At 34.6% G+C, this 16,709-nt stretch overlaps 3 protein-coding genes and 1 long non-coding RNA gene across 6 annotated transcripts; 2 read left to right on the top strand and 2 right to left on the bottom strand.

Annotated features, from left to right (window-relative positions):
- The first annotated feature begins 1,114 nt into the window (after positions 1-1,114).
- LOC106361597 lies at positions 1,115-3,031 on the top strand. The gene is made up of 5 exons (XM_013801371.3): positions 1,115-1,597; positions 1,855-1,966; positions 2,044-2,136; positions 2,229-2,429; positions 2,522-3,031. Exons 1-5 carry the CDS (start codon positions 1,299-1,301, stop codon positions 2,735-2,737), a joined length of 921 nt encoding a protein of 306 aa, XP_013656825.2. The 5' UTR covers positions 1,115-1,298; the 3' UTR covers positions 2,738-3,031.
- Positions 3,032-10,558: 7,527 nt separating this feature from the next.
- LOC125577118 lies at positions 10,559-12,749 on the bottom strand. 3 transcript variants are annotated; one of them, XR_007315433.1, is made up of 4 exons: positions 11,752-12,749; positions 11,248-11,355; positions 11,076-11,174; positions 10,559-10,986 (listed from the first exon to the last, which is right to left on the bottom strand). It is a non-coding gene; the product is annotated as an uncharacterized LOC125577118 (long non-coding RNA). The 3 variants fall into 3 exon arrangements; XR_007315432.1 differs by having other exon boundaries at positions 10,559-11,174; positions 11,752-12,025; positions 12,182-12,749; XR_007315431.1 differs by having other exon boundaries at positions 10,559-11,174.
- Positions 12,750-13,927: 1,178 nt separating this feature from the next.
- On the top strand, positions 13,928-14,882 carry LOC106361599 (protein TIFY 5A). The gene is made up of 3 exons (XM_048737916.1): positions 13,928-14,076; positions 14,179-14,293; positions 14,374-14,882. Exons 1-3 carry the CDS (start codon positions 14,009-14,011, stop codon positions 14,581-14,583), a joined length of 393 nt encoding a protein of 130 aa, XP_048593873.1. The 5' UTR covers positions 13,928-14,008; the 3' UTR covers positions 14,584-14,882.
- Positions 14,857-16,617, bottom strand: LOC106361596. Its single transcript, XM_048737915.1, has 3 exons — positions 16,209-16,617; positions 15,367-16,109; positions 14,857-15,294 (listed from the first exon to the last, which is right to left on the bottom strand). Exons 1-3 carry the CDS (start codon positions 16,239-16,241, stop codon positions 14,970-14,972), a joined length of 1,101 nt encoding a protein of 366 aa, XP_048593872.1. The 5' UTR covers positions 16,242-16,617; the 3' UTR covers positions 14,857-14,969.
- Positions 16,618-16,709: the final 92 nt, after the last annotated feature.

The raw sequence follows: 16,709 nt of genomic DNA, 5'->3' as shown, positions 1-16,709 counted from the left end.
AATATATGGCAATGAATAGTGAATGACAATATTAATTGACCACCAAATTCTTAATAAAGGTAATTCATTATGGTAAAATCTGCAAATTGTATAAGTTATTTTAGGACTAGATTTGCGATTTTGATTTTCACATTAAATGACATATATATATATATATATACAAATTCTTTAATAGATATTTTTCATCTTAAGAAATGTAAGGCATGGTTCTACTATATAAACACCAAGGTATGCAGTTCTAATCTGCATTCTAATCATAAACTAAATTTTCTGCAATAAAATTTAGGCTTTCTTTTGCGAAAATGGTTGGTTTTGATTTTGTTGGTGAGAGGCAAATAGTAGATTCACAAAACTCTTCTTTAAAGATTTGTCTCTGTGCGTAAAGAAGATGTTATTAACATCTTTCTTACATAGACAAAAAAAATAGTAGAAAGTGTTTTTTTTTTTCTTTGGTATCTTGTGTCTAACGTGAATATATTTATAGTTTGGTTTTCACTCCTTCACGTATTCAGAATATATTGAAACGGTGTTGATATTTCCACTCCTTATTACACTATTTCACTGGCGGTTCAAATATATATTGAAGCTTAACCCAATTTCTTTGTATGTTTATTTTTTTTTTTGTACATACATTTTTTTATTATTAGAAAAATTACAAATGGGCAATACTACCCTAATATGTGTATTTTATATCACATTTACACATGTATGAATATTGTATTTACTATGTATTTTAATACAATATATAATTATTAAAAAGTTATACAATATTGTTTTGTTTCGTACCAAGATAAAATTCATGCAAGTGTTAAGAGAGATTTGATAAATCAATTCGACCCTTTCCTAGCTCAAAGGAAAGCAAATGTGAAGAAATATTTGGTAAATCAATTCATTCAATCGTTTATTATATAAAATGTAATATTGTGACTATGATTTTTATATTTCTAATATCTATAGATTAAAAATTATAATTTCTTCTAATCTATTCACTCCGCGCATGGCGCGGATTATCACCTAATTCTCATTATATAATAGGTGGTTCAGTAACGTCCACGCAGCAATCAAGAATTCAAGATTATATATAAACACATTGAATTAATTGATAGGTTGTCAAATAAACAAACAGCCTAAATAATTGGCCAGGGTGTAAATATATCTTAGTGGTTCTTAATAAATTATAAAAATACGTAAGGACCAAAGTGTAATAAAAGAATCATCTGCATTTGAAGGGTCTATCATCATCATCAAGGATCAGAGGGAGAGAGAAGAGAACAGAAGCTTGAAGAAGGTTCTTGATTATGGAACTGCTTTATCTCCTCTGCTCAATCGTCTACACTTCAACCACAACGCTCTTCCTCTCTCTCCTCCTCCCCTTCCGCCTCCTTATCCACCGTCTCCTACCTTCACGCTCCGCCGTCGATTCCAGCGTCTCCTACTACGAAGGCACCGTCTGGCACGACCGTCTCCGTCCCGTTCGGCACTCGTTCCGTTACACCGTCCGTTACGCGCTCTTCGACCTCGATAAATCCCTTGAAACTCCGCCGGATCATCTCTCCGCCGACGAAGCTCGCCTTCTTGCTCGTACCAACGGGCCGATGTAAGTTTTCTCTTCTCACCGTCGTTGAAACCAGAGATTCTCAATTTCGTAAAGTGTAGATGTTTTCTTACAAAACTAAAACGAAGAGACAAAAGCATTAACAGAAACGACAAATCTCTGTAATAGATTATGTTGAACTGAGTTAAGATTATGTGTTGTTTAAGGTTATGTATATGATCCGAAAAAGTGTAGATCGAATCTTTTAGTTTCAGAAAGTTTAATGGCTATGTGATGATCTCTGTTATTTTTGGTTGCAGTTTTTTATTGACAATACCTCCAAGCGTTGGATATGAGCAGAACCCATTGAGTTTGTATTATTGCTACAACTTGGAAGGATCAAGTAAACGCTTACGTAAATGCATTGCACAGGTACGTATTTTTCTCTACTCTATTTCTTCATTAGTGTTTCTGTTGATGATGATTAGAGGATTTTTTTTTTTTTGTAGGTTACAAATACGCCATGGGGGGAACGAGTGACATTTGTTTTCGACCCTCAATCTGACGTGGTTGCTAAATCATTACAAGTCAGTCCTTTCATGGTATGTTACTACTCTGATGATGTTACAATCATCTATTGATTGATCTTGTTCAACTTGTGGAATTCATTAAGTGTTTTTAACTGTCTTTTCAGGATATGCTTGGGAATTGGAAGATTAGAGCAAATGAACCTGGAGATGAGCTATCTGTCTCCATCGAATCACAGCATCCTCATCACGGTAACTATTTCTCTGCCACTTTGAGGGCGAAAAGAATAGACCAAACACGGGTTTCTGATCCTGCGGTCTTCTTCTGGTTGATGCCTCATAAGGTTGCTATATGGATCTATTGGCATGTAAGTTACATCATATATACTCAAAATCTTTATAACTACATATAGATCATCAACTTGTAGGCTAGATTACATAACTGCTATTTTTTTTATAGGCACTTAAGCTCTGGTGGAAGAATGTACCTTTCATCCAACACCCTAGATACTCAAACCCATCATACAGAGAGGACTCAGCTAAACGTGATCAAAAGCTTCGATGTGTTGGTTTAGATGGATCAAACTCTGGTGAAACCATTAGCTTTGATGGATGTAGTAGTGGTTTTGGAGGATGTCGTTTTGCGTGGCGAGATGCTAATTGGCCTTGGTCATGAATATGCACACACTTGAGATAGCAGATCGTCATGAGTTAAGAATCTACAATCATTCATCGAGAGGTAGGAGTGGCTGACTTGTTTAGATTTTGGCTTAATAAGAAAAGATGAACGTTGTTTGATGATAAGCCTACGATGTAACTTGACTTCTTGCAAGTTAGAGAACATTCCTGCATTTTCAAGTATCTACCATTTGCTCTAAGACAACTGTGTTACATTGTCAATTTGTGATGGTAATTCATGTAATTTTTTGTCCTCTAAAATATCTTTATTCTAAAATGAATTTTTAACTAACTTCGGACTTTTTTTTTTAACTTCGGATTTATTAACAACAGAAGTGAAAATACTGTATTAGAACAAATAACAGATGCTTTTCACCCAAAAAAGACGACACAGGCTTCTAGTCTTTTCCAACTTTGTGGCTCAGAACCTCTAATCAATTCTTCTTCTTTTTTGGTCTAATCAATTCATTTTCTTATTTATCGACTTTTCTGTCTAGTCTTTAATAATTACAATATTTTTTTTTTGTATTTGAACTCAAATCCAGAATATTGATTGGAAAATGTAGCTTTGTAGGATCCCAATTTTTAGGATCTGCCTTTTAATCAATTATTTTGCTTTGATACTTTTTCACAAGTATTCACTTTTCATTTCACCAAAAAAATGTATTTCACTTTTCATGTTTGTTTTGTTCGGATTAATATCTTTTTAAAAACAATATCAGCCCGAACAAAAGAAGGTTTATGGTGAAATATTTCAGGTTAATATTTTCATGTTTATAGTAAAATTTATTTTTATATGTGGTTTACCCTTAGTAGTTGTTAATCCTTTCACAATTTTAGATCATATTTATTCTTCTAAATATTTTATCGAGGAAAAAATAATCATAGCAAATGAATATTAAATACAATAACCAGTGTGTTCATTCGTTGGGTGTCAAAACTGCAAGCTTCATATCAGTGGTAGAATATTGTTAGATAGCTTTTGATTATTTCATTGTTCGTTGATTTGTGCAACACAACACCACATGTTAAACTCGGTCCCAAAATTGACTTATTTGTTTTTGAAATATCGAACGACTTGTATTTATTTTCAACGTGCTTTTGTTTCCTATATTGCCGGTATATGGGCACATCTAAGACCATCCGCAACGGTGGTCCAAGAGGAGTCCGTAGCCCAAGTCCTTAGCCCAAATGGAATATAATATTAATAATTGGGCTAAGATTTTGACGGATCAATCCGTAAATAAGGGCTAGAAGGACCAAGTCCTTGTGGCACGTGGCGTCTGATGGTTGGCTCAGTGAGCTATTGTGTTCGGGGTTGTGGAAAAAAAATTCATTCACGACCGAAGGCGAAAAAAAAAACAGAGCTCGAGACGAAAAGGCGATTTGTCTCCGTCGTCAACCGTCTTCTTCCGTGATCTTCAAAGGTAAATAGCCTTCTTCTGTGGCAGATTTAAGGATAGGTTAGATTCCTTGTTGTTCGTTATCCGTTTTTTATCGATTTGGGGATTTTTTCGATTTAGGGTTTCAAACAGTTTTTGGTTTTCAATTCGTTTTCAAATCGTTTTGAATTGGGGATCTTTTGGTTTCAATCGATTTAGTTTGCTCGAAAACTCATTACTCGAAGTTTGTTCTTACGGTTTCAATCGATGTAGTTACGGTTTCAATTTGTTTTCGGATTCAAACGATCTTCTAGTTTGTTCTAATGGTTTCAAAACACGAATTGTTTTCAGCGAAGCTCCGACATCGATTTGTATGTGTTTGCCTTATACAAAACGTATGTGTATGGTATGCTGTTACTTATCTTGTTTTCTGTTTAGCTCGAAAACTCAGTACTCGATCCCTCTGTTAGCTTTATGTGTAGCTAGTAAACTGTTTAGTTTCAGGTTCAATTTACGTTAATGTGTACTTAAACTCAAATGTTTATAGTATGTTTTGTTGCGTTCTGTTCTTAATGTGAAGTTTTCTTCTTCGCTAACAATGTTTCTTTTTTTTTTGCACGCCAACAAACTATGGGACAAGACTATAGCTACACTCAGCCTTCTTCATCTGACGAGTTTGACATGACCTGTTTACTTCAAGCAGAAGCTGATCTCTACGCGGATGAAGGTGAGAGTAGCTACACACCGGAACCTGAAGCTGATGAAGGAATCCCGAGGACATGTTATTGCGGTAATGAGCCTGTTGTTGCAACGTCATACACTCCTCAAAATCCAGGAAGGAGGTACTTCTCCTGCGACAACGTTGACGATGGAGACTGCCACATCTGGAAATGGTGGGATGTGGCGATTCAAGAAGAGCTTGGTGAAATGCAGAGACAAGTTAGGATGCTCAAAGATCAATTCTTTGAGAGTGACCAGAAGGTGGCTAAGCTAGAGAAGATCGTGGGTGCATTAACGAAGAAGAAATCAATGGTTAAATATGGGTTTGCAAAGGGAGTTTGTCTACTGGTCTTGGTAATCTTGGTCATCGTAATGGGCTGGTAAGTTTCATTTCTTATTTAAATAATATATTTGAGACAAAATAAAATTTTTTAACTGTTTTATCTTATGTCTTTCAAGGAAGAGCTTCGGAGGATTTAAACAACAATGTCTGAACTCGAGATGGGCTTCACAGGTACAATACTTGCACTCTTTTTTATTTCAGTAATAAAAATTAACTATACTGGTCATGCTTTAATGGTTATTAATGCTAGTATTGCTTCCTAACTTTAGATTTGATAGAATCGTACTTGTTAGCTTTTAGTGTAGCAAGTAGAGAAGTTATTAGTCTGATTTGAGTGGTGGTAAATGCATGTTTGCTTTCTATCTGCCTAACTACTTTGAACCTAAATGCTAGTTTACTTTCTATCGCTTACTTAAGTGTCTGTGTTGCTAATAGAGTAACACAGACCATCATCTAAACATGAATAACATAACTGGGTTTGTTAATCTAATGTATAGTCAATCTTCAGTTGACCTTGAGTCACCCGAACCTGCTTGGTTCGGTAGCCAAGGTCCTGATGAGTATGGTTTCCACCCTGTCCAGCCTAGTGTCGAGTCTCCTGTCCAGCCTACAGTCGAGTCTCCTGTCCAGCCTACAGTCGAGTCTGCTGGCAAAGAGCGGAGGCAATGGTCTCTGCTTGAGGATAAAATCCTCATTGGGGCGTGGCTTAACACCAGCAAAGACACTGTAGTCAGCTGTGACCAGAAAGCGGAACGTTTCTGGAAGAGAATTGTTGACTACTACAACGCAAGCCCTCAACTGGTTGGGACAGTACCTAGAGAGATTCGTCCAGCCAAGCAGAGGTGGGCTAGGATTAACGAGCAAGTCTGTAAGTTCGTAGGATGCTATGATGCGGCGTTGAGGGGGCAGAGAAGTGGTCAGAATGATGATGATGTGATGAAAGCTGCACTAGACTCATTCTTCAACATTTACCAGCGCAAGTTCGGCCTCGAACATGCGTGGAGGGAGCTGAGGCATGACCAGAAATGGTGCACGACGTATATGGTTAAAGACGGTGGGAAGGAGAAGCGCAAACAAGTGGTTGACCTTGATACAGAAGATGAAGTACCCGAACATGAAGCAAGACCAGTTGGTGTGAAAGCTGCTAAAGCTGCTGGTAAGAGAAAGAAGAGTGGCAAAGAAGAAGAGATGTCACAGTTAGAGGCCATCATGGAAATGAAAGGAAAACTCTCTAAACAAAAAATTCTTGAACGTTTACTTGCCAAAAAAAATCCACTATCTGAGATGGAAGAATCTCTAAAATTGAAACTGATGTCTGAGATGTTATGAGGCTATTAAGGTATAAATGTTACATGTCGTCTGGTGCATTGAGTAGTTAGTTGTTCGAAGTATTTGTTACATGGCGCATTGATTTTATTCTTTACTAACTCTTGTCTTTGTCTTGTTTCAGGTTCAGCAGTAGGACATGTGACCAGAGTCACGGGTGGTGCAGTAGGACATGTGACCGGAGTCACGGGTGTATTTGGAGTTGCGAAGTTTTTTGTTGTTTTCCTCAAGTGACCAGAGTCACGGGTGGTGCATTGAGGGTGTATAAGTATCAGTCTTTTCTTGCGGAATTAGATATCTGTCTTGCTGTGTTTCCTCTCTATCAAACTTGTCTCCTTTTGTTGTAATCCAAGGCTGTATTATTTTAGCTACAATCTCGAAGTGTAATCGACGAAGTTTGCTTCTCTTTAGGTAACTTCTCCAAAGTTGTAGTATTGTTGCTGCTTTTGATTGTTATAAGAGTTTGCTTCTCATAAAAATCCAATTTGCACTTATATATACATTTATGTTTCTCATAAAATTCCTATTTTAACAAAGTTGGTAGTCTTGATGGTATAAAAATTGTCCGACCGCTTGGAAAGGACAATACGCACGAGGATCAGGAAAATCCACAATTGTCTTAGAGGCTGTTGCTTCCCAAGATCTTTGGATATGGCATGCTTTTTTTGGTCCTCCAGGCACCTTAAATGATATCAATGTCCTCGATCGGTCTCCTGTGTTTGATGACATTTTAGAAGGTCGAGCTCCCAGGGTAAAGTACATGGTCAACGGACACAGGTATAAGTTGGCATACTATCTAACAGACGGTATATATCCAAATTGGTCAACATTTATCCAATCTATCAAACTCCCTCAATCTCCAAAACAAGAGTTATTTGCTAAATCTCAAGAAGCAGCCCGAAAAGATGTGGAGCGGGCTTTTGGAGTATTGCAAGCTCGATTTGCGATTGTCAAAAACCCGGTTCGTACATTGAACAAAGAAAAGATAGGGAATATTATGAGAGCATGTATCATACTACACAATATGATAGTTGAAAATGAACGAGATGGATACATGCGGTACGATATATCTGAATTTGAAGAAGAAGACGTCACCAGAACTTCACAGGTGGAAACCAACAGGCCTACAAATCTGAATAATATGTTTCCCAATCGGAATGATCTTCGGGATGAGCATATTCATGAACGGTTGAAGAATGATTTAATCGAAAATATTTGGAATAAATTTGGTGATGAAGATTAATGATTAGTATATCTTGATTTCTTATAAATTTGATCATGTTTTTATTTAGAAAATTTTCTATCTTTATGTAAAATTATTGTTTTTTCTTTAATTGTTGTATTTTTATGTTTAATTATTGTTTTTAATGTTTATTTCTTATATTTTATGTTAAGTTATTCTATTTAATCATCTAATATATCAAAATTATATTTCACTACACAAAAAACAAAAAATCATTTTTTAATTCCTAAGAATTCCACTTTCGGGATCACCATTGTACACATATTTTTCACAAGAGTCTTTAACTATTCAAAAAAAAAATAAAAAAAAAATATATTAATCTAATCCTAAGGACTCCACAATGGTCTCACCATTCTGGATGCTCTAAGGAGTCGTCGACATAGAAACAAACGAAAAAGGGATTCGTCGTCAACTACTTTTTATTTTATTTTAATGGGATAAATCGTTAATAAGTCGACCACATCTAGGCACGTAATCAAAAAAAAAAAATTAAAGGCTTAATCAAAATTAATTTCTGAAACGAAAACGATGTTTATGAGATAATGAATCAATTGAATGGTGCATGGGAAGCCAACAATCTTAAGGTCGTGTGTTACTAGTATTTCTCATGACTCACGTGTTTTACTTCTATGTTAGTTTCTTATCTAAACTAGGTTATTTTACCGCGCTACGCGCGGATTTGGTTGATCAAATTAAATAGGTACATATATAATATGCTTAAGAAAATTATGTTTAAAAGTAATAAATTAAGAGTCATATTTTGATTTTATTAGTGATCTTCACGTATTTGTATCTTTAGATATTGTGTTATGTTGTTGCTAAAAAAAGGTTTTGTGTTGTTTTTTGTTCTTAGAGACAAAAAAAAACTTAGTCAATTATTTTGTGGTAAATAATTTACATAAAGATTATTTTAAGGGAAAATTCTACAAAATACTTCAACTAAATTTCATTAATTGGTTTAATTATTTTTGTACTATTAGTTTAATACTTCAAATATTTTTTTTGGTTCATATATATATTCATTAATTTTTAATATTGTGCTCATTTTAATATTCAAACTATGTTACTTGAATAAAAAATATTAATAAGTTTCAAATGAAATTTATAAAATTTTCTAAATTCAAACCAAATATTAAAAAAATTCTATTTTGAATTTTAGCAATAAAATCAACTAAATTTGGATAAATTTAAGAAAAATTAGAAAAAAAATATTTTGATTGGAAAATAAATGAATAATATTCATTTTTTAAGTTTCAGTATACACATTAAAGTTGATATTAACTAAAATTAAAAAAGTATAAGATTATCCTCAATTTAGTTTATTTTCCTATAAATTAACATAAAATTACAAATTTTAAGATTTGGTTTTGAATTTTGTAGAGTTTTTTTTTTTAGTTTTGTTTGAGACTTTTTAATAATTTTCTTTAAAATGAGCATATCTTGAATATTAAAGTGGACATAATTTTAAAGTTAGTGTATTAAAATGAACAAAATAATTAATTGAAGTATTAAACTTGGTTGAAAATAATTCGAGTATTAAAAATGTAACAAAGTTTACTTAAGATACTTTTATAGAATTTCTCTTATTTTAAATCTTTTACAGTTGCAGACTTACATTTTAGTCTTTACGATCAAAATAGAAATTAAAATTTATGAGAACAGTAATCAAAATATATAGTTGTGGATACAGGAATTCGTTTTATGTAAATTTTTTTTATAGAAATATAAAATTATATATATTTTCCGTGCAGATAATATTTTATTTAAATCATTTAAAAATTGAAAATCTGTGAATGTTTTGTATTTAAATTCTGTCAATCAAAATTATGTTTTCTCATTTTTGATATATAAAAGCCAATTATATTAATAGTTTTGATATTTCTAGAAGATTGACTTTTCTTTTGGTAAAAAAAAATGAAGAAATGTATTTAAAGCATCTTATTCTAAACAGTATATATTAGTTTTATGAAGGTTTTGTTAGCTAGCTAGTTATTGTAATCTTCCTAACCACATAACTATAACACTTAGAAGATAAGTGATAATATAAGATGCTATTAGAATCCTCAGGTTCATCGAAGGTTTTCTTTTAAGAAACAAACCTTGAAAGTGTAAAATATAAATGAACATTTGATCTAATAAAGTTCCATTACTAATTTTGTTTAGGGTAATAATTGTAAATTACAATAAAATAGAAAAGTTTAATGTTCGTAGTATTTTGTAGTTATAGGATATTAATTGCTAATAAGGCTAAAAGAAAAATAAAATTAAACTAATATCTCTAAGCATTACATATTGCAGTATAATGATAATAGATTCATACTGTTTTTTTTTTCTTATTAAGATAAGCCATAAACTGTATTAATTAGCCAACACATATATGATCCTAGAAAGCACATACAATAAACGATATATGATTGTTGTAAAAATAATGCATAAGTGTATTAAAATCATTAGAATCTTGTTTTACATTCACCAAGCTTTATCTTACATCCACCAAGCCTCTCAAATCTCAGTGCATCAGTTGAACAACATTCTCCAGACTTCATCATATTCCCAATCTCCCGCCTCGGTTCACCACTCTCCAGATGTCGATACCCCTCTGTATATATACTGCCAAAAAGACTGGTTTCAGCCCCTTTCAAGCATCGCTTGTAACTGAGTTCGAGCTTCAGCAGAAACACAAAACCTTCACCATCCTCTGAGGTTGTTGAGGTCTGTCGGAACTGAGGAGAAGCAGATGACCACAATGTCACAGTGTTTGATAAATTGAGCCACGTGCTTCTTTCCAAGTTCCATCCCACTCACTGCATTCTGAGTAAAACCATATCTCAACCAACACCACTGACTAATATCTATACTGGTCTTGGAGATATGAATCGTACTCCGTGTTGTTGCTTCCACTATGAGCCACCAAAAATCAGCCTATAGAGACTCACTTGTTTTCAAGGAGGGAAGCATGTTAAACTTGAGAAAGATTGTGTTCAACTCCAATGTCATTATGTCAAGAAGATGATCCAAAGAGTGCGTGCTTGAATAAAACGCCAAGCGCCTTGCAGTGGATGCCACTCATCTTTGTCTCAATGAGTTGGTGTGAACGGTGCCAATGCCCTTTCCATCTTAAAAAAGTTCAGTACTCGCATCAAACGTACGATAGCTAGGTCATGTGTGAACACAAACTCGTATGTTTGACCATCACATTGGCGTGGTCTAGCTATACATGACAACCCAAATCCCTACATTAAAAAGGTATAAGATATAACTCAGTTCTATATAACAACTTAGATTTAAGACATAGAATGGCAAGGTTTTTCAAGGATCATACCAAATCAATTGCATATCAATATATCCAGAACAATACTCTCTCACCAGAATTCGTGAAAATTTGGAAACATTATCTGCTCAATTGATCAAAACAGGTCCGCTGCAAAATATTGATATTGACGGGTTAAGAGAAGCTCAAAGAAGTGGTGTCTAAGAAATAAGAAAACACATACTCATGCGATTGCACATGAACCAAAAGATGCCGCATAGTTGCTATCTCCGCTTCGTTAAGGATGGGACGCTCTCATGTCCATTGACCAGCTTCATGTGTCCAACAACATCTATTACATTGTTCACAAAGAGTATAAGTTAGATGGCTCCAAAATAAAATGTCTAAGTTTTTATCATCACATGAAATTGAAACAGAAATCCTATTTATGCTAAGCTACGCTTTGATGCTCGACAAAATCAAAGGGTGAAGGTTAATAAGTTGTGCTAGTTAACAATACAAACCATACTTCATTCATCGACAGGTTTCTCTTCCAAGAGTTACTTCAGAGAATGATTATAAGTAATATTAAGACAAACCAAAACTCTTTAAAAACTTGAACAAATTACTTCACTCTACTTTAAAAAGAATAGAGATTTAATTATATAAGCAGGAAGAAAAGCTAAAAACTGCACCCAATCATAAAACCATGGAACTCAGAGATGTATTGAAAATTTAGAGATCTCACCGTAGAGGTCACATTTGAGATCACATTTAGCTTCAAAATCCTCATATGAATGGAAGCGTAAACGGTCTTCGTCAAAGGGGACGGGACTGTCATTAAGAACCGACATGATAGAGTTCTATGAGAAAGAAACGGTTACGCTATAATAAGCAACCCGGTGCACCGTTTTGTTTTTTGGATCCGTAGAAGGTCAAGAGACTGTAAACTGATCCTTGTTTCATGTCAGGCAAATATTTTTTAACACATCCTGATGGAATGAATCCTTGAATAACAGTTCCTTGAAGAAGATGTAAAAATTAACATAACACAGAAGGAAAATATATAAGACAACCATGTTTAACAATATATTAAATCAGTGGAAACACGACCATGTTTAACGATATATAAAATCAGTGGAAAATATAGGAAACTAAATTTTGGAGGATTCACGAACCTGTTCGTCGATGAGGAGAATTTCCAGACCAATAAATGTTTTTTTTTCAGTGGGTTTCGGAGCTCCCAGAAATGGATTAGACGGTAGCATATCTGGGTTTCGTGGGGACCTAGTGATATAGCTCTGAAGAACATAACTTCCTGATCATTGGCCATGCTAGAGCTTGAGATCGATTTGAGGAGATTTGAGTGTTTTGGTTTGTAGCAAAAGAAAGAAAAAACAGTAGTATATAAAGAATGAGAAAGGGAGGGATGCGAAACGAAATCATAAAGAGTGAAGTTAACAAAACTATTGATTGATAAGAAGTGAGATTGCGGTAACGGAGGTCGCAAGAACTCGAAGCGGAGAAGACGAAGTGTCTGAGGGGAAGGCGATAGAAGCTATCATCGTTTCAGAAGTTAGGGCTATTGAAGTGGGCTCTTTTTTGGGCCAGAGCTAAGTAGTTTAAAGCCATAGAAGAAACTCAGAATTGAATAAACAATGTGTAAAATAGCTTATCCCTAATTGGATGATTTTTTAAGCTTACGTGTCATAGCTCTCCTTTGAGCTTATTTTGCTTTTAATATTGTAAGATTAAATAAACAAAATAACAAATAATTTTTTTGTTAAATTTCTTTCTATATGACAAACAAAAATGCCATTGACTCAATGATTAAAGTAACTAATTATGTTGGCAATGGGAACTCAATTAAGACTTGGATTAGCCCATGGTTTCCACTACATTTGCCGAAAGGTCTTAAAAGAATTATTTTAGACGGATGCGTTTGCATAAACCAAGATTGATCAACATATCTCAATTTAAACATTATAATAACCAAAAGCGGAATGTAAATGACAATTACTTAAACCGATTTCATTTCAAATATGTTTTTATCTTAACGAAAATAACTTTATAGTGGATGGCTTGACAACTAAATTCAATCACTAATCAAAAATGTTGTCCCTACCACGTTTTTTCTCCATGAATCCTTACCACTTGTTTCATAGCCGCAAAGAAAATAGATACATATGAATCTTGTAGAAGAATTAATAAAAGTAAGAAATATCAAAAGGAGCAACTTATGGGAGACGCAAACACGTGCTTTGATCAAACATTAATTAGTTATCCTGATTCTAGCTTAATCTAATCATTTAATAAAATTTCGTAACACTTAATACAACAGATAAGTTTTGTCAAACACCGCCAAGATTGATAATATTTGCGTGTGCAGTGATTATAGAATTGACTTAAGAAGATACGCCGCCTGTGAATATTAATCGGTATTCAGCAGTCGATACTATTCAGCAGTCGATACTTTGACAACTAAAAAGCAGGTAGGCATCAAACACTTTAGTAATACCGGTGAACTAATATAGGAGTATAATAAAAAAAATACCAAGATACAGAAAATTTTAACAAATAATTATTCCAATCAAAACGAATGAAATATGAGAGTACTATTTTCGGAAATGTACAAAATGCGTCGAAACCGCCAGTAGAGATTTAGTAGTATACGTATTAAAATGCAACGAAAAGAATAGAATGAAAATAAAGTTTCGTGACTTTTGTCTTTTTATTCTAGTTCAATTAATAAAGAATCCAAAACCTATACTACACAAAAAAAAAAAATAAAAAAAACATTTTCCATGTGAGATAATTAAAAAGAAGCTGTGATCTGTCTGTCTCTGTCTTAGGATACCGTGTTCTGTCTCCACTAACTCTCTCGCGCCCTCTCTCCCTCCTCACAAACCAAACATATAAATAAACTTATATTCGTCAATCCAGACACAATATCACCACCACCACCATCATCAGCATCATCAGTCATTGTCCTTACAACTCAGAAGATGGAGAAAAACTGCGACTTGGAACTTCGTCTCTTTCCAACATCTTTTTATAATGAATCAGATACCTCGTAAGTCTCTCTCTTTCTCTCTCTCTCTCTCTCTGGACTCAAACCTATGAAATTTAACTACATATATGAATCTAATAAAGTTTATATTTAACTGATTTGAAGTGTGGTAGAATCAAGAAGCTCTGGAAACTCACTACCAAAAGAGGAAGAATCTCAGAGGATATCAATTTTCTACAATGGAAAAATGTGTGTTTCTTCGAATGTTACCCATCTTCAGGTATGTACATCTATATGATTGATATTTTATTAGCAATTAATGGATTTTATTAATCATTAATGTTTTATGAATGAATGCAGGCTAAATCTATAATAGCGATCGCGAGTAGAGAGATGGAAGAGAGGTCATCCTCAAACGGGTCGGATCCTCGGAACAGGTTGACAAGATTACATCATCATCAGCTTCCAAATCCAAAGGCTTCTATGAAAAGATCTCTTCAAAGTTTTCTTCAGAAACGGAGGATTCGAATTCAAGCAGCTTCACCTTACCATCAGCATTCACGACGATAGTGTTTTTATTTTGTTTCTCAATTTTTATTTCACATGCTTTAAAAAAATAATAATCATTTAGACATGTCTTGTTTGTTGCTGGGGATGGTTAAAACATTTGACATCCATGGTTTGTCAAATTAGACGTAATTTTTATGAAAACCATTAGCAAAAAATATGTAATTTTTTTTCTCTTTGTGATATAGTGAGGTTAGAGAATGTTAATTAATTTTGGTGAGAAATGTTTTAGCCGTAATGTGTAAAAAACAAGTTATGTATTTAAGAATTATACCCAAAGAAGAACTGTATCCATTGATAATTAATTTTTATATTTCGTCCAAATGGATTTAGATCTTAGCAAGTAGACAGGGAATAGAAACAAAAGCAACCCTTTAATTGTAGCAGCACTAGCTAGAAGATGGAGGAAACCAGTAAGGGGCCCAAGGATAAATCAGTGCACCTGTGGGAGGCTGAAAACTAGAGGAGGTTCTGGTTGTTAGATCGTAAACACCTACACCAAAGCCTATAAAATAAATGGAGTTTGGTTTGAGTCCAGGGAAAGAGCTTGCGGGGATACAAAAAGCCTCTCCCTTTGAAACAAAGATGCACATATCCCCAATGTCATCAGTGTAACACATGAATCTTCCATCAGTTGTCTCCTCCTCTCTAAAGACCATGATCCGCTGCGTTTCATACGATATTTTTCTCGAATCCAAACATCCTTTTGCGTACCTATATGCAAGAACCAAACGTCAATGGTTACTGCTAACTATAGAGACTAGCTAGAGTGTTTTATAATAATACCATTTGACGAGGAAACGTTCATCTCCGGAAGCTGACTCCACAAGGCGTTCTGTCCTGCAAGAAGAAGGAAAGAGCTCTGATTGCTCCGAGTCATACTTGAACGACTCTGGAAAGTTGCGAAACTCCAACTCATGGAACTCAGGCTTGTCGGATTTCTTGAAATGGAGATCATAGGATAACAAGTGATGGCCTCCAGGACCGGTCAAGTAGAACTTGCGATCTTTCTTGGAATACATGAGGTTTGAGGTTGGAAAGAAGTCAGGAGGGGTTGTGATCTTAGTCCAACGCAAGTCGCGACGAGGCCTACAGAAACTCAGCTGGTCACCCAAGGACTTGATGCCAACCACCCAGTCTTGGTCATCATCAGGACAAGAAGACATTGCCACACTCCAGATGACATCAGTTTGGCAAGAGGGTAGGGGAGTAAGTGGGGGCAGAGTAAAGATCTTGGGGTTTGATTTGCAAGACCATGGGTTCATGACGTCGGTGATGAGTATGCAGCTATCTTGCGGGTCACTGAAAAATCCCCATCCCTTGGAAGCTCCGGTTGCTTTGGTCATGATTATTTCTTCAGGTATTGCTTTGTCTGTGAGTTCTAGTAACTCTTCTTTGGCTGGGTCGAACACAAGCACTTTCCCTATGTTGACGCCTCCCGGCGAGGGATTTACTTTGAGACTACGCAACATATACGGACCTGTCATGGAGGATGAAAACGAACGAACGCTCATGCTCCTCCTGTGCATCTGCTAAGTAGTAATTAAGCAAGCAACACAAATTGAACTATCTTCTACAAAGTAAACCATCCAAGACATAACAAAAGCAAGAAAGAACTTATAGCTTACGATGGGAGAGAGCTTGGAGAGAAGTCGAGACATTATTGAACGATACCAACCCAAAGAAACCCAAAAACTTAAGATATTATCTACCCTTTAAAGAAAGCAATAAGCGTGACTGCCAAGTTTTTCTTTCTTTCTTTCTTTCCTTTTTGGTGAAATTTTTGTTTTTGGAATCTTACCACTTTTTATTTATTTTATTTCCCATCCATTTTATTTATTACCGTGGTCTACTCGCAACGGTTACAAATGATGCAATAAATTCACATTTCTGAACCAACCACTTTCAATTCTAAACTTTGTTCTTTTGTATAAACTTAAGTTGAGGAAATCGAAACCAGCCTCGCTGCATTTTTATAATGTGGAGATCCTTTTAATTAGTTGTGGACGTCGATTTTTTTTTCTTTTTTTAGACGAAAAAGATTAGTTAGAGGATATTTCTCTAAACGTGTGTATTAATTGATTTTTTTTTTTTGTAAAATATGTAATGTTAAATTTGTAAAATAATAG

This window comes from Brassica napus, chromosome A8, assembly GCF_020379485.1.
Source record: "Brassica napus cultivar Da-Ae chromosome A8, Da-Ae, whole genome shotgun sequence".
Lineage (NCBI taxonomy): Eukaryota > Viridiplantae > Streptophyta > Magnoliopsida > Brassicales > Brassicaceae > Brassica > Brassica napus.
This window is presented reverse-complemented; position numbering and strand designations above follow the sequence as displayed.

What these genes read in the sequence shown, in the direction of transcription:
- LOC106361597 (XM_013801371.3), top strand. Translation starts at nt 1,299, where the DNA reads ATGGAACTGCTTTATCTCCTCTGCTCAATCGTCTACACTTCAACCACA. An exon ending in GCTCGTACCAACGGGCCGAT is followed by an intron (nt 1,598 to 1,854) that starts GTAAGTTTTCTC and finishes TTTTGGTTGCAG; the next exon opens with TTTTTTATTGACAATACCTC. An exon ending in CTATATGGATCTATTGGCAT is followed by an intron (nt 2,430 to 2,521) that starts GTAAGTTACATC and finishes TTTTTTTTATAG; the next exon opens with GCACTTAAGCTCTGGTGGAA.
- LOC106361599 (XM_048737916.1), top strand. Translation starts at nt 14,009, where the DNA reads ATGGAGAAAAACTGCGACTTGGAACTTCGTCTCTTTCCAACATCTTTT. An exon ending in TATAATGAATCAGATACCTC is followed by an intron (nt 14,077 to 14,178) that starts GTAAGTCTCTCT and finishes ACTGATTTGAAG; the next exon opens with TGTGGTAGAATCAAGAAGCT. An exon ending in CGAATGTTACCCATCTTCAG is followed by an intron (nt 14,294 to 14,373) that starts GTATGTACATCT and finishes GAATGAATGCAG; the next exon opens with GCTAAATCTATAATAGCGAT.
- LOC106361596 (XM_048737915.1), bottom strand. Translation starts at nt 16,241, where the DNA reads ATGTCTCGACTTCTCTCCAAGCTCTCTCCCATC. An exon ending in TCTCCAAGCTCTCTCCCATC is followed by an intron (nt 16,110 to 16,208) that starts GTAAGCTATAAG and finishes ACTACTTAGCAG; the next exon opens with ATGCACAGGAGGAGCATGAG. An exon ending in GAACGTTTCCTCGTCAAATG is followed by an intron (nt 15,295 to 15,366) that starts GTATTATTATAA and finishes TCTTGCATATAG; the next exon opens with GTACGCAAAAGGATGTTTGG.